The following is a 14,374-nucleotide window of genomic DNA, read 5'->3' as shown; positions in this document are numbered from 1 at the left end:
AAAGGGTGAATTTTTATTTTTTTTAAAGATTAAGTGCATTAATTATAACAGTTGCACGTTTAATAACACAGCGGAAGTCTAACACATGATTTCCTAAGGGTTACTAACGAAGATTAATTCCTAGATTATATTAACACCATGGTTAATCCAATTGTCCATTTAATTAGGTAATTAAATGCTTAATGATTAAAACTACACATACATCTAAATTCCATAATGAAAGAATCAAAGTGTTTCAATGCATTTATTTATCCATATTTCATTTATACATAAGATAAAAGCAACTGAATTAACATACATTCCACCAATATAATATTACAAAATTCATAAATACATGGTTTCCAATAATACCACGGATTACAAAGTTACAATGTCAAGGTTACATAATTGTTTGATACAATGACCACAAGGTCTCAACTGAACAATGATCACGAACAAGAGCTGGAACATGAACCACGAACCAAGAAACATCAACTAATCCTTTCCTCGCCTGAAGATACAATCCAAAACATCTGATGGGAAGTGGCACTACCACCCAACCATGTGATCCTGAAATGGAACCACCCCACCGTGCTAGGAGATAGTAGAAACCCTCAAGCAAGCAAAATAAGACAAGTACGATAGAACTACATGACTCCGCAAACATCTGTGTGACTCAACTCACAAACACTAGTGACTCTAAGGAGAGAGTGTCATCACATGGCATAAGGTGGTTACCCTGGTAGGCCTCCATAGGTCCCGATCCCCATCCTGGGTTATCCTAGTAACCTCTCTCGAACCTCCGGCTCCATCTAAGCCTCATGCGGACCCTACCAATCCTTTCATGAAGATAAGGTGATAGGTTTGTCATTCCAGGCCTTCTCACCAAATCTTGAGCCTATACAAGCACTCAACCATGTGCGAGGCATATCAATTATTAGGTTATCACTTCTTAACTGACTTTCGAGGGGTTATCCTGTCATCCACTTCGGGCGCGGCCCCCGCTCGAAAGCCACTCTCTCTCATAGGACACTAACAGGAAATGTCTCTCTACGAGAACTCTATGGCGAAACTGATAGCCATATCTAATCCTAACAAACCACAGGTGAAGGATACACAATCACTAACCCAGGATTGACCATTTGGAACAAAACACACAATGGCTCACATCAACGGGGTTATACAACAACACCTGACCAAGGGGTATAACAACATATGACATAATGACAACTCAACCAAAATTGCAACGAGATTAAGCTTGACTGCGAATACCATTTACACAAAATCCTAATATAGACAATCTTTTCTTTAAACAGCGAAAAGCATAAAATACTTGCAATTAAAGATTTTCCAGAAAGTAAGAAAATACAACTATATTAATACAAGGAAATCAATGTTGTCATTTGTCCAATAAGGTTAAATCAATCACATGAAAATTAATCTCCTAATGTATTTCCAAGCATAAATATAGAATCTAAAATTATAAGCTTTTCTGGAAATAACCAAAGTCTGAATTGATTATATATATATATATATATATATATATAATCATATTACAAAATATATATATAAACACATGAATTAATTTTCACAGTATTAAAATAATACTTAAATAACATAATGCCCATAATAAAAAAAACCTATATATGAACATATATATATATATATATACATATACATATATATATATATATATACATATACATATATATATACATATATACATATATTAGATATATAATAAATTAATTAAAAATCAAATTTTATAACTCTGCACGGAAATCCGAAAGTACCATATTTCGGTTTGCACGAAATTTATCTAGGGAACAATGAATTTATTATAACCCCTGCTACCGCACGGTAGCAAGTACTACCGGAGGTAGCTGTACTAAATAATTTCACAGAGATACACAAATATTAAAAAGGACTCGCATAGCCAAATATCAAAACAAAAATCAAACAAGAGGGAATACCTTCTCTGGTAAATCCCATTTCTCCCAAATCTTGCAATTTTCATGCACAATAAAAATCTTGGCAAAATTTGTCATATTAACTTCTCCCAATTTTCTCAAAATTTTAATCTACAAACACCTAGGAAATAACTTATTTCCATAAACTAGAAACTAATTTCAGGAATGGACTTTAGCCAAGAACAAGAAATAACCAGAAAGAATTTTGGATTTGACAAATATTTTAACACACACATCATTCAAAAAGAGGGAAGAAATAAAATATTTTCTTGAAAAAAACAACCAAAAGAAGCCACCCAACCTGGTATAGCTTTCCTGGAAGAACTTTGTAGGAGAGATTAAATCCTTCAACAAGCTTCCAATAATTTTTCTTCACCAAAATCTCTGCCTCTTTCCCGTGACTCCCCAAAAATAAAAAGATGTCTTCCCCTTTTAAACTAAAATTCTAGGTTGCATATATTTTTCCCAAAAACCCTAATATTTAATTTTAGTAATAAAAAAACAATTTTATTTTTCTTTTCTAATTTCTAACAAAGGAATAAATTAACATGCAATAAACAAAAATCTTTTTTTTTTTCTTTTCTCAGGCAAATTAATTAATTTCTTAAAAAAGGAATTAAAGCAATACTTTAATTCTAATTTATTCTTTTATTCATTTATTTATTTATTTATTCTTTTATTCATTTATTTATTTAAAATTCTAGGAAACAATAAATGAAATTAATCTAATTTATTTTTCACTAAAATTTAAATAAAATATATTTCTAATATCATGCAGCTTGCAACTTAATTTAATAAATTCTTTTAATTAACTAAATTTATAATCTCTATGCATAAAATACATAATTCAAAAATACCAACTATGAGATAACTCCACAAATTTAATTATTAATTAAATCCACTAAAAACACACAAACTGAACAAACCCCAAGCAAAGGACTCATAAAAAGGTCAAACGACAAAATACGAAGGCCGAACAAACTGACAGGTGGACCAACTGACGACACTCACAAGAGTGTAACTGGGTAAAATAGGGTCAACTACTACCTCCTCCACTTCCATCAGACAAATATAAGGCACGCTCAGACCTGTGAAGCTAGGTGGAGACGATACCCCGTACCTACCCAGTACTTGTACCTACAATATCCTGCATCACCGAACCACACATGCATATATACAATATAAAAAACATGGCATGCACACCGATGAAGGAGAATCGTGATGTTCCCTGTCTCATCGGAGTAAGTGAAGGAAAATCGTCCCCTTGCATCCAATACACTCGCAGACATGCAACATATATTTTTCATTGCATAAATAAAGTAAAGTGTCAGTACATAGCAATAATCCATAAAATGTCATAAACCACAAGTACTGAAATACTGCAAATAAATTATGCATCTCATATCCAGATAAAGCATGAAATAATGTCATATAAGTCTGAATAACACATCATGGTAATGTATCCACTAAAAGTAAACAATAATAAAATATGAGTCTAATAAGTTCAAACGAGGAGAGGTACTACAAACTGAAGACATGAAGATACAATTGAAGGAGAGTATATGGAAAAATGTAAACTAGGATTCCTATACCTGTGTATGTGTATTACTCTCAATCATCACAATCAAAGGGTATTGATAATTGTATTGCCATCAATGCCAAAGGGGGAGATTGTTGGCATTGCATGAAGATTGCATTGATGAAGTATAGTGTTGTAATTGATGTCAATAGTAACTGGTAATGGAGTTGTATTGCAACCGGTAGTGATGCAGTAATGCAACTGATAGTAGAGAAGTGAAGGAAACCGGTATTGTTATTCAAGCAGAGTGATCAACCGGTAACCCTAACCAGTTGATAAGCAGAACCCTAACTGATGGAGCTTGGTGAATCGGTTGTGATGATCTATGATTGAATGATGATCGGAGATGAAGATGCCATGTACGCATGATGCACATGATGAGTTTCAAAGTGGTTTTGGCGCATGAAGATAAATGTTTATCTCTGGAATGAGAAAATGCATAGCATGAAGTGGAAAATGTGTGATGAGCTACAAGATGCTATGTTTGGTGATCCAGGAGTGGTTGAAGTTTTCTAGAACAATGTGTAGTTGATTGCTATGTAATCCAGTGGTTATGATTGAACCAATATGTTTGTAATCTCTATGAGATTTGTAGGTTTTGTGATGTGTTACCAACCTATTGTATTTGCTTATAAGATCGATGAGTTGTTTGTAATTAAGTTGGCAATTTGGTTAAGTGTGGTAGTATGATTGTTGCTAAACCAGAAGGAGTGTCTACAGAAAGTTGTGAAGGCAGATAGGAGCAGAAAAGGATTTGACTAAGCTAGATAGAGCTATTACCAGATCATCAAAGACCTTGTTTTTTTCTAACCATTACAACAGTTAAATCCCTTAACCGGGTAAGCTTTAACAGGCTTGGTGTTGTCTAAATCCTCTAACCAAGTGATTCATTAGCTTGGATTTGAAATCCTCTACCGAGGTTACTCCTAACAGGGTATTACCTTTAACAGGGTATTGTAGTCAATCCCTTAACCGGGTGGTCCCTAACCAGATCTATTCTTAACAGGGCATTATTGTATAAGCTTCTAACAAGGCTTGGCTCCTAACAAGGCAAACTTCAGAAGAGTTCAAAATACTTGTGGGTATTCATCCCCACCGTGGTTTTTCCCATTTGGGTTTCCACGTGAAAAATCATTGTGTCAAGTGGTGAATGATTTTGTGGATATGTTTTCATATGGTTGATATGATTAACTGGTAAAGCCACTAAGATATGTTTAGATGACCAGAAGTGATCTGAAATGAGCTATTACTGATGTTAGTAAAGTGGTTTAATATTTTGGATTAAATGGTATGTGAGTTTCATATCTGTTGCATTGTATCTTTGATGTTTTGGTTAACCGATAAAGTTTGACAGTGCAATTGCAATTTTTTGATACAGTGACTAAACCAGTTAGTTTAGCAAGTTGTTTCTAAGTTGGGATTAAGTTTGGTGAAAGTTTAGTTTGTTTTCTATCTACTGATTCACCCCCCCCCTCTCAGTAGTTGACCGGATCCTTATTGTTTCATCATAATCTTCTTCAAATGATTAGGCCTTCATTGAACAAAAACTTGTCTTTTTCTTATCTCTACCATCTCTTATAAATTCTTTGTTATTCCCTCTATAGTTCTCTTTCCCTTTGTTATCATCATTAGGTCTTCCACCATAATCTTCCTTATACTTACATCTAGAGGCATAATGATCTATTCTTCCATAATTGAAACATTTTAGGGGTAACTTACCTTTGTACTTGTCAGTTCCTCTCCGCAATCTTCTTACAAAGTTTGCTTCAATCTTATCCAAGTCTTCACTCTCTTCTCATTCTTCTTCAAGGTTCTTTGTGGCTTTGACTGCAACTTCCCTCCTTTCCTTTTTGATGTCATCAAATTCAACAATCTCAAAGGCAATGAGCAAATCGAAGAGTTGATTCACAATGTACTTGTTCATGTCATGACTTTCATCAAAAGCATATTTCTTCAGTTTATAACTTTTAGGTGATGTTGTCATTACCTTCCTCACAACTTTAGTTTCTTCTACCGTTCCACCAACACTTCTAATAGAATTTACAATTCCATTTACTCGATGAATAGAACCTTCAATATTTTCATCATCATACATTCTTAAATTCTCAAACTTGTGCTTAGAATTGTATTCTTGGCTTGCTTAGTCTTCTCATCAACTTCAAATATACTCTTCAACTTATCCCAAATCTCTTTAACTGACTTAGCCTCTATGACTTTGTTAAACAGTGCATCATTCAAGCAAGTGACAATTGCAATTGTAGCCTTTGCATTACTCTCATATGCTTTGATTTCATTCGAAGTTGTAGGACCATTTTGCGAAGCAATATAACCCTTTATAATGCTTTCCCAAATCTTAGCCCGCATAGTAGCCAAATGATATTCAATCCTTTATCTCCAATAAGAATAATTAATTCCATCAAACTTTAGAGCTTTGAATGTGTAGTCATGTGCCATCCTGGATCTTCCTCAAGAAGTTAAGATTCTTAAGGGGTGGAACCTTGCTCACATACCAATTGTTGAACACACCACTGGATTGAGAGGGGGGAGGATGAATCAGTCTAGACCTCAAAAGTACTTGAATTTTTATCTCCAAACTTAAAAACCACAAGCAAATGATTAAAAAATATATATCATGAAAGTATAAAACACAAAAAACACATGAACACCAGATTTACGTGGAGAACCCAAGTAGGGAAAAACCATGGTGAGAATCACACAATATAATATAATATGTTACAATGTTTCCTTCTGAACCCATTTCTCCTAGAAGGACTTGCAAAACTAAGGTGCACAACCTTAGGGTAAGAAAAAATGACTTGCAAAGCTAAAACATACTATTTCAAGATATAGAAAGCTACCAAGAGACTCACTATCTTGCGACAAAGAATGGAATAGTTGAATTGAATTGAACAAGATCTCTTGATCATTAAATCATCCTTGAACCAAGGTGTCAAGAAATCAATATCATGGTAAACCCATTTGACTTCAAACACAATCTCTAAACACTATCACACTGAAGATATCATCATTAAAGCTCTTCAAAATAGTCTTTTGCACATCTCCAATATTGAATCTTCTTGCAAATCACCCACACACACTTCACATCAACTCACTCATATCCCACACATTCACTTATACTTCCCCAATCCTTTATATACAAGATAATCATCAAACCCCTTGACTAGGTCGACCACAAATAAGATAAACAATATTACATAAATTTGGCCACTCATACCTAAAATATTTATTTCTATCAACTCCAAGAGATAAAGAGGACCCAACGACATCACAATACATCCTTTAAAAATGTTTCCAATGGACCGCACATGCTAACACATCCTCCAAGGTCAGCAACAAATAAAACTTGTAGATAAGCATCAAAGCACATTAGCTAGTCCACCAAAAATCACACCAGAGCAAATTGCATAATGTAGATCTACACATGCCACAATGAGACAAAAACATTAACCATACTCATCCTCTAAAGTAAACCTAGACCAAAAGAATATAATCCAAGTATGATATGCTATCATAGTCATTCGAAAACTAGACTAGCTAACATCACAAAACTCCAAGCAAAATAATTTCACTTGCCAATCAAATTATTACCCAAAAAGCTAAACTGGAACACTGCACAAACCACATGAACAAATCCTCCAAAACACAACACTTGAACCCATATATCTGAAAGCCACTAGGAATTCTCTAGACCTATTCTAACAAACAACTTTACTTGTTAGGAATGGTACCAACTAAGTTTGCCAGTTGAATAGTAGAGGACCTGTAAATCTGATAGTGTAATATACACAAACATAAAAATTATATTAAGAACCATAGCATATAATCTTCACATACGAGAGGAAAGTAAGGCATTCTTCCACTAGGACATTAAGTATTGTTTCTTGCATATTGAACCTTCTATTGTACCATCCTTCAACATCAACAATATCAAAACACGAGTGCTCTTTCTTGCATATTGGAACTTCCACTACACCAATATTCTAGAAACACTTCAACAACTTCACTCAGCCACACAACAATACCAGAATACTCACTTCCAAACCATCTACAACACAAATGGTGACATCAATAATGACACAATTTGACATCAATGACAACAAAGTACAACTCAAGTTTCCAGCAATTAGTAGTTTTTAGAGGCTTAGTAGTGAATAGTGATAAGGGATGGGGATCTAAAAATATTCTCATTAATGAGGTTGTCATGTTTCTCATATTTTGTATTCTACCATGTCACTAGCTTTTGAAATAAGATGCTTCCAACTATTTTTTTCTCTTCCATGTTCCCTCCCATTAATGTCGATTTTAGATCTATATATTGATGAGTGATACTTTAAGATACTCTTACTACAAGGCCATGTTGAATTCATATCTAACAAAAAAATTTCCACACTAATTTTATATGGTATAGATGCAAAATCTCTATGTAATTAAACTTCAAGAAGAGCCAATGGGCAATTATGTCACAAATGGACAATCAATAGAGGTTAAATACTCAAGGAGAGAAGTCATGGAAATAGATCATGAAAGTGGCATGAAATGACATGGAAGGAATGACTTCCTTTTTAAAAGGACATTTGGTAGGACATGACAGTCAAGGATAGAGAGTGAGAATGATAGTAGGAGACCTCATGATAGCGAATATCTCTGAGAAGAGTTGAAAGAATATTTGTGAAAATGTTTTACATGGAAATTTTTTGTAAGAAAACATGTTTTACTGGCAATCTCGTTTACAATACCAAGAGATTGTCTCTATGGAAGTCCAAGGAAATCTCAAGTAGTAGGTAACTTATACTTTATACCCAATCAACATAGTGAGGACAAGAAGGAGATCTAAAGTAATAATAGTCCCAAAGGCCAAATGTTGCAAGATAATGACAAGAACAATAAGATAATAAGATGTGGTAGCCATCTACAAAATAGAGAGGTGAGTGTGCCTTAAAGATAAGGTTCAATGACAATGCTAGAAGAAAAGAAGATGAAATAATCATACCAAAAAAGAGATAGTAGCTTTGTGGTCACTAGATTGAGCTAACAATCATGACAAAGCAAATGGTGTAGAAAGTTGGTAGGGTTTTCATGAAGATGACAATGCTATGAGTATCCTAATCATGATAGTAGCACGTTAGGTCTTGAGACATCTCATGAATATAAATAAGAAGAAGATAGTTTGAAAGACCTTAGTAAGAATCCTAGTAGTAGTCCATAATGGAAAAAGGATCAAAGATAGTCATATTAAGAATAAAAATGGACATTTCATTATAGAAACAATAAAGGTCAATCTTGAATGATTGATATGCACATAGATAGATGTTTTAGTTTAAGCCACTATCCAAAACTCTTCAATGAAAGAACAAAATATGGTATATTTAGGATGAGAAATGTTGCAAAGACGAAAATCGTTAAAGAAGATGGTAGTCATGGGGTAGAGTTTTCAAAAGCATCATAGAATAGAGGATAGCCCTTTGTCCTGTGCAAGTAGACAATAGGAGCCCTTTTGACAAAGAGCTCTATATAGTGTGCAATGTGAAAAGGCATTAACATAGATAAGTCATTAGATATATTGAAAAAAAATCCATGAATCATGGTAGATAGATATCCACAAAGTAAGATTTTATTAATAATTTAAGCAAATTCTCCCTGAGATAGTGTTGAGCAAAGGAATGGACTATTTGAAGAACATTTGATAGTGACATGGTCATAAAGAAGATTCCCATGTAAAGTTTCATGAATAGATGCTAAACAAATCTGTATAGTCTTCAAACCAACAAAGCATTAGTAGAATATACAAGGATATGACAAGATTTTAGAGGTTTCCTAGGTAAAAGTACAAAATTGTGTTACACTTTTACAAAGGAAATGACCAACACAACAAAAATTGTTCAACTTTGACCACATAAAAGTGGCATTTCTATTTTGAATATCACACTGATGTAAATTGATGAAATGTAGAAATGTTCGTGAAGTTTATGTCTATTATTGTGAAAAAAAAAATTCTTTTTTATATATTTAAAAGTAAAAATTTTATTGTTGAAAAATTTAGAAAAAAAAAAAGCTTTTTTTCCCTTGATCTCTATTTTCCAAATAGATAACATCAATATCTAGTGCATGGAAATTTTTTTTAAAAAAAATTGATGTATATTTTCTTCGTAGTAACGTTTTAAATTCCAAAATACCATAATTTGATGGTTTTCATTCAATGCCAACTTTTAATTAATAGTCTATCATTATCCAAAATCAATTATACCCATTTGGAGAAGATTCTCTCCTCTAATGAACCATATATTTTACAAAATATTTTAACATGGTTTAATATTTTTCTTTTAATTTCATATCAACCTCTTTTTTAATTTTAACAACCTACTTATAATATTTTAGAAAAAACACTTATTACAAATAATCACAACACAAAAAAAATAAAAAAATTCATGACTAGATATTCTTTACTTTGAGCTCTACAAAAAGGTATTTTTTGGATTTTTAAAGAAAATCATTTTGTCTGCAAAAAAATTCTACAGAAGTGGAAAATTTCACAATTTCTTGAAAAAGAGTGATGTGGTTGCCACATAGGATGTCACATGTGACTATACAGTTGGAAGCCCTTTGGTTGAAACGACTCTGATAAAAAAGGGCTCAACCAAAACCCCTATGGTTAGAATCCTTTTGTCTCAATACTAACCAACCGACTAGGGTACCGCTCAAAAATTATCCAACCAGAAACCATATGAATGAGTTCTTTTTTATTTTTTACCATCAATTCAAGCATCTTTAAAAATCAGACAAGCAATTGATTTTAGCAAGGAAGACTTCAAATTTTTAGGTATGATGATTTTTGATTCATCATTGATTAATTTTGAAGATTTGTGATTTTATGAGGTTCATTATAATGATTATATAGTATTGTACACCTACGACTTCTAGTGCTTATTTATCACCTCCTTATACATCTTTTTTTTTGTATTATGTGTAGTTCTTGTTTTGGCATACACGTAGATTCTTGCTAGTTAATTTGTACTTTAAAACTTAGTTTAGTTCATTATCCTTGAAAAACCAAGCTTAATCCATATAGATTTTAATAATTTCCTTCCTTTATTAAATTCCTAGTGTGCACATTGAAAATTGAGGAATACTATGATAGACGATCAGAGTAACCACAAACCCAAACCTATTAATAAATTCTCAAATGCAATCAAAGTCAACAAAAGCAATACATTAATAAACCAAGTGCAAACCAAAATGTTGAACTCATGCAAGTGCCTCCATTACTCTCTCCTTCTTGTGTTGTATGTGATGGTGGCTCTTAGAATCGTAGCATCTTTCCTGTAGTGTGATAGCACAATAATTTCAAGACCGTGGTTGTTGATGAATGAGAATAAGATTTGTTTCTATAGATTTTTTATATCAATCGACAATTCAGATTGAAAGAACAACAATATGATCAACAATTGAGGATTGTTGAGACAATTTAATCAGGAGTTGAATGCTCATGTAATTGGAATTGATTGATATGTCAGGAGAGATGACTAGGTTGTTAACTAAATTGATTGGGAGTGAGGTGGATTGATTGATTGTCTTGGTCTAAAAAAGGTTATTGTGAGCTGAAGTGGAAGTCAATGGAAATTAATTGAAGGAAATAATTAGCCATTTTTAACATGTGTTCTAGGAGAATAAAATAAACATTTTATTTATTTTGGGGGAAATTGATTTTTGAAAAGGGATGAACAATTAAATAAATTAAATATTTTATTTAATTGTGAATATATAGTTAGTAAATTAAATAATTTAGAATAATTATTTAATTGATAGGAAGATGTATTTAATTAATATTATAAGAAAATAAGATAATTAAATTATTTAAAATTATTTAATTATAAGAATAGAGAGAAATTTTGACTTTTAGTTCGAATAGAAGAATGATGTTAGATTAATTAAATAATTAAAGATTATTTAATTAATTAAGAGGAAAATTAGTGTTTGCAGGTGTTAGGTCAATTTTAGGTGTTTACACCTAATCCACTCTATAATCCATGGGTTAATTTATCCTAATATACCCTAAACCATCCATAATCTACACCAACCCATCCTTAAAACCATTCCTAATTGATTCTACATTTCACTAGAAATTCCTTCCTTAGTTTTTATTCCCTAATCCACTGGAAGATCATTTACATCCATTTAAATTTATCCTAGAAGAAAGTTCCTAGAAACCATCCTAATTCACCCTAAACCATCCCTAATCTACACCAAACTATCCTAACCATTCCTTTAATCCATTCTAGATTGAACACTAATTTCCTTAGTTTTAAATCCCTAATCCATTAGGAGTTAGCTTCCTATCCAGAACTATTCATAATGATTAAGAATGCATTTTTTTATAGGTTTATATATTCATGAAAAATATATAATAGCTCTAAAAAGTATGTGTGTAGGTGCATGAACCCATTCCTGATATGTCTTAAAGACACAACAAAAAATCCTCAAAATCTACTAGAAGTTCTGATGGTGTTTGTTAGGGATCTACACACACTATTTCCAGATGCCCTTATTTTTTTCTCTTTATGGGTTTATCTCATAAAACTTGATGTGGCAATAAGAAATTGATGACCTCTAATACTTTCTTCTTGTCCTAGGTAGTATGACCTAAGAATTGACCGAATGATATATATGTCTATGAGGAATAGTACTTGTGTGGACATTTGTAACACCTCGCCAAGGAACCCTAGAGGATATGAGCAAAAGCACAAGAAAAGATAGAAATATTTTTTTAAATGTTAAGTGAGAACATACACATGAAATAAGCCCACACCTCAAAAAAGGTTAATTATTCGTCTACAACTATGCGTTGTGGAAGACTTAATATTCAACTCTGACAAACTCCTCTAAGGGTTCCCTAACATCATTGTGTTCATAACGCATCTAAGCATGGTTCATGACTTTATAGCCGATTAAGAGATAATTAAATTAATCTTCAACTCATTACATTACTTGTCTATGTTCATTTTAAAACACCAATTGAAGTGTTCCTATGAGAAGATCATTAATCTAGAATCAAATGAAAAGCATGCATAAACATGGGTGGTGACCAATTCCAATACCGGTCCACTAACATCTACTCTACTCATATGATTTTGTGTTCATTACCATTTGGAGTGTTCTTAACATAAAATATTCAATAAGACGGATCAAATTACAAATGCTTTAGATCTTGCAATGATAAGGGAAGACGAAGACCAAGAGATGAAGATAGTGAAGAAGCTCCCCAAGATACTCATAGACATGGTTCATCGGTCCCCAACAGTGGTCTGTAATGCGACCTGACCATGTGGTACCCTTAGGTCCACCCCACCATACTTGTGGAGCTATCACAAGGCCTAGGCACTCAAAAAAGGCAACAAGAAGGACATAGGTTTACACTCACATCAAACATGGAGCATACACGACATGCACTATCAAACATTATGCAATGCAACATCGTGTTGAAATGATACCAAACCAAGAATCCATCAAGGTTCTCTACTCAAGCTACTCAAGGCATTAGGCACTAGAGTACAAGCAAGAGAGTGTCATTATGTGTGCTCGAAGGTATGGCACTACATAGAACCAAACATTTTGTGATATGGATGAGAATGTCGATCATGCAAGATCTGACACCACATGTGCGAGTATACCACTCTAGGTAAGATCTAGCGCCTCATGTGTAAGAATGACTTCCCAATGAATCCTTGGCCTAATACTAGCACTCAAGGAATGATTGAGGAATCTAATTATCTTATTCTGTCTTTACCCCATTATTTTTAATTATGTTATCACTTGTTAAGGGACTCCCCAACGTGATTACCAATGTGCCACTTACGAGTCAAGGACCCATTACTCTAGGACCTAATCGTAGGCTTATACATAAATGAGATTAATGCATGGATACACATATACACATCACCATGATAGCATCTCAATAGATTATTTTCACAATGCATAACAATGCCAATTACTCAAGGAGAAATCCTCTAGGTCTCCTAATCATGATGAATTTGGTCTCAAAATGATCACAATTCACAAGTACAAATGCAAAATCTCTATGGTAACTCATGGAATCATGCCTTGACATCAAAATCCATCATACCTCAAGCCAATTGGACCCAAAAACCAAGGCAAACAGGAGGGACAACTCAACATATCAACGAAGAAGGTCACAAACCCAAAAAAACTCATAACAGACAAATGCATAAATTTGGAAGCAAATGCATCAAACTGGGAGCAATTGCATAATCCTATTAGCAATTGCATAATTTTAATAAGCATGTGTATGCATTGGTTAAGGCAATAAAAACCTTTAGGCCTTAGTTGGGGCTAGGGTAATTGCATATGTGCCTAATGCAACAGTCAAAGACATTTTTGTGCAATTAGAGGTGACTGACAGCAGATGCCAATTGATAAACAAAAATTAAGAATTCAAAATTGAAATACAAATCACTAAGTTGATTAGAGGCCAAAGATTGGCAAAATTTATGGCTGAGTCTAATCTCGAAGCAGCCCAAGTAATATATTTCCTTAAACATATGAAAAGTCCAGATCATATGATAGATAATAAAAGAAGGAATTTAAAGCTCCAAGCATTGAGGTATATGCTTTTTAAATGGTGACCTATATTGGAGAGACGGGGATGGTATATTGTTATTATGTTCGGATGAAAGTCAAGTAGAGAAAATGTTAAAAGAAATGCATCAGGGCATATGTGGTGGTCATTTTACAACTAAGACCATTGCACATAAGATCTTAAGAGCAAGATACAATTGGCTTACACTCTTTGGAGGTGCACACAAATTTGTGA

At 33.2% G+C, this 14,374-nt stretch overlaps 1 protein-coding gene across 1 annotated transcript in view; it reads right to left on the bottom strand.

Moving 5' to 3' along the window:
- Positions 1-455: 455 nt before the first annotated feature.
- Positions 456-14,374, bottom strand: part of LOC131067514 (uncharacterized) — a 95,877-nt gene continuing 81,958 nt past the window's right edge. Inside the window, exon 5 of the mRNA XM_058002544.2 lies at positions 456-549. Coding sequence (XP_057858527.2) covers positions 471-549 — 79 coding nt within the window. The 3' untranslated portion in view covers positions 456-470. The remainder of the gene's footprint in view (positions 550-14,374) is intronic.

This window comes from Cryptomeria japonica, chromosome 10 (assembly GCF_030272615.1).
Source record: "Cryptomeria japonica chromosome 10, Sugi_1.0, whole genome shotgun sequence".
NCBI lineage: Eukaryota > Viridiplantae > Streptophyta > Pinopsida > Cupressales > Cupressaceae > Cryptomeria > Cryptomeria japonica.
This window is presented reverse-complemented; position numbering and strand designations above follow the sequence as displayed.